Source organism: Bicyclus anynana, chromosome 18 (genome assembly GCF_947172395.1).
Source record: "Bicyclus anynana chromosome 18, ilBicAnyn1.1, whole genome shotgun sequence".
NCBI lineage: Eukaryota > Metazoa > Arthropoda > Insecta > Lepidoptera > Nymphalidae > Bicyclus > Bicyclus anynana.
The window spans coordinates 2,433,433-2,435,971 of record NC_069100.1 but is presented as its reverse complement, the minus strand read 5'-3'; the positions used below and the strand labels follow the sequence as shown (position 1 = coordinate 2,435,971).

Sequence of the window (2,539 nt, the reverse complement as noted above, 5' to 3'; positions counted from 1 at the left end):
TTGTGAGTAATGCTAGATGAAAAAAATAGTGTGATAAGTTGCTAGAGTTTAAAACTTTTACTTGCTACAGGTGCGTTCATAACTTCTTTAGTTTAATATATTTTTCAGATATTCCTCTACTTCATCTTATTTTAAAATATTCTTCTAGTAAACTTCTATCACACTAGTCACAAGGTGCTTTTTAGGTCAAATATTTTTCTAGTTCTCATAAAACTACGGTTAAGGTTGAGATTCGTAATAAAAGGACCGAACCGCAAATAATGCAATGAATTTATATTTTTATCTGCAATCTATCGATCTATAATATAATACTATACTCACAGAATAAAGAATAATAGCCAGATAGAGCGCACGGAACACGACGGTGTCGTAACTTTTCCAAATACAAAATTCAAAAGCTAATACATTCTCGTGTCAGTACGACACGAAGTGTCGCATCAGTTATTATTAGCAATATTATTCAAGAATAATGGCGTCTTATGTTTTCAAATATTTTAAAAACTGTTCTTGAAAATAAAGAAATAAGATGGAGTATTTTTTATTGGTAATATATTTAAATTGATTATTATATTATTTAAGTAATTGTTAGTACCTACTGTTAAAATTTGCGGATGACACGTGACCTTTTTTTAAATTAAGGGTTTCACCAGCTTCACCGCGCTGCTTGTAAAGACTAATTCTAGACATTATTTATTCCGTGACTATTTAAGATATTTCCAATCTGAAAATGGTTAAAAAAAGAGGAAACTTGGTAAAAAAAAATAGTTATTGATGTTGCGCTGAAAATTGGGTTTCGCCCGGCCGCTAAAGCGCGATTCAGTAAATAAAAAAATATTTATTTCCATGTTTATTGATAACGATGGATAGTCGGTAGACAAAATAAAAAAATAATAATTTTGCATGTTTAAAAAAATATAACTAATAGGTAATTAAATTTTACTTTCATAAAATTAAAATATGTATATTTTTTTTTTTTACTATGTGTTGGTTTTTTGGTGAATTAATAAAATAAAAATCATTACACATTTAGAAAAAGATTTTTTATTCATTCAGTATTTAAATAAGTCAGTTTAATGTTCGTGAAACTGGGAACAGTTCACGTATTTTTAATCTTCCTTCAAAATATTCGTTTTCTTAAGCAATTAAGCACCCAACAAATTTTAATACTTAGTAATATTTAGTAATAAATATTCATTAATTGATAATTTCCAAGTGTTTTTGCATTTGCATTGCAAAATAAAATGATGTTACCTCATTTAAATCTTTGTGTTTTATCCTAATACATAATTATCCTATATCCCCTTCCGATATTGGATAATAAAATAAGTACAATTACCTACTGTAATTGATTATTTCCAATAACTAACGGATGCCCTTGCATCGAACCACGTAGTTACAGGCCTAAAATATAGTCGCTGATATGTTACTCGCTGATACTGATGAGCTTTACATTGGTAAAAAAAAATCTATTTAGTGTGCAAAATTATAAAGCAAATGTGTATCTTATTTAATTTAAGCATTTTATGCTTAAAACAGTCACACTTTAGCTTTTGTAATATTACTAAAGAAGAATCTATTATTATTAAAAAATATTAGCCTTGCACTCATCTTGCACTAAATAGTAATAGCTGCGTTCAATTTAAATTTTTAATTGAATTCGTTACTTTTGCGCATGCTTCATTGGCAGGTTTTCAGTGACGTATCTCGACGTATTTTAAAATGTTGTAGAAGTTAGTTACATACAACTATCTCATTTTACTCGGTACCAAAAGAAAGGGATTGATAGAGAGCCGGTTGATGTTTTCGTGTCAGCCTTGTGCCCATTTACGAGGAGTAGGTAAAATCCGCCATCTTGAGAGTGAATTCAAGAATATACGGACTTTTAGCGGAGTTAAGTGAATATCTTTAGTAAATTTATTAATAAATCGACGTAGTTTTCTTCACTGCACAATTTAGTAATATTTATACGTGCGGTTCGCGTTAAGGTAATCGATTGATACGTCATTGTATACACGAAACGCCGATATCCTAGTGTTTATGTGACAGGAGAAGATACTGTAAGCTTTCTAATAGTTTTTTGCGTGTCTATTTCCGTTTACCATCTCGACGATCGTTAGCATATACGTGAAAGTGAAATATATATCGGTCCTGTGCCGGGACCGCCGTCGCTCTAGGTGTCAGTAGGAAAGTCGTTATGTATTTTTACGGTCAAAAATGCGGTTAGCTGGGCGTAGTTTCGCCGAGTGTTGAGGTTCCGAAGGTGCTGGGCCAGTGCGGTGGTCTCGGCGGTCGGGCGCGGAGGATGCGAGCGGTGAGGGGCGGCTAGCGAGGTGTATTGTTATTCGGTGTCGAGGGGAAGATGTCAACGACGATGCGGCCAACGCTGCAGACGGTCCCGGAGGCGCTGCCCGCGGACCATGTGACGTCGGCGGCGGCCCCGGCCACCACGACCGTCGCGGCGCCGTCCCAGCCACGCCCCCGTCCCTTCAAGGTAAGTGCCAGCTCTCCCGCAAGATTCCTCAGTCAACAACAAAACCTG

At 34.9% G+C, this 2,539-nt stretch overlaps 1 protein-coding gene across 1 annotated transcript in view; it reads left to right on the top strand.

Annotated features, from left to right (window-relative positions):
* Positions 1-1,777: 1,777 nt before the first annotated feature.
* LOC112058090 (serine/threonine-protein kinase MARK2) overlaps positions 1,778-2,539 on the top strand; it is a 219,049-nt gene continuing 218,287 nt past the window's right edge. Inside the window, exon 1 of the mRNA XM_052886767.1 lies at positions 1,778-2,491. Within this exon, the coding sequence (XP_052742727.1) occupies positions 2,360-2,491 (132 nt within the window). The 5' untranslated portion in view covers positions 1,778-2,359. The remainder of the gene's footprint in view (positions 2,492-2,539) is intronic.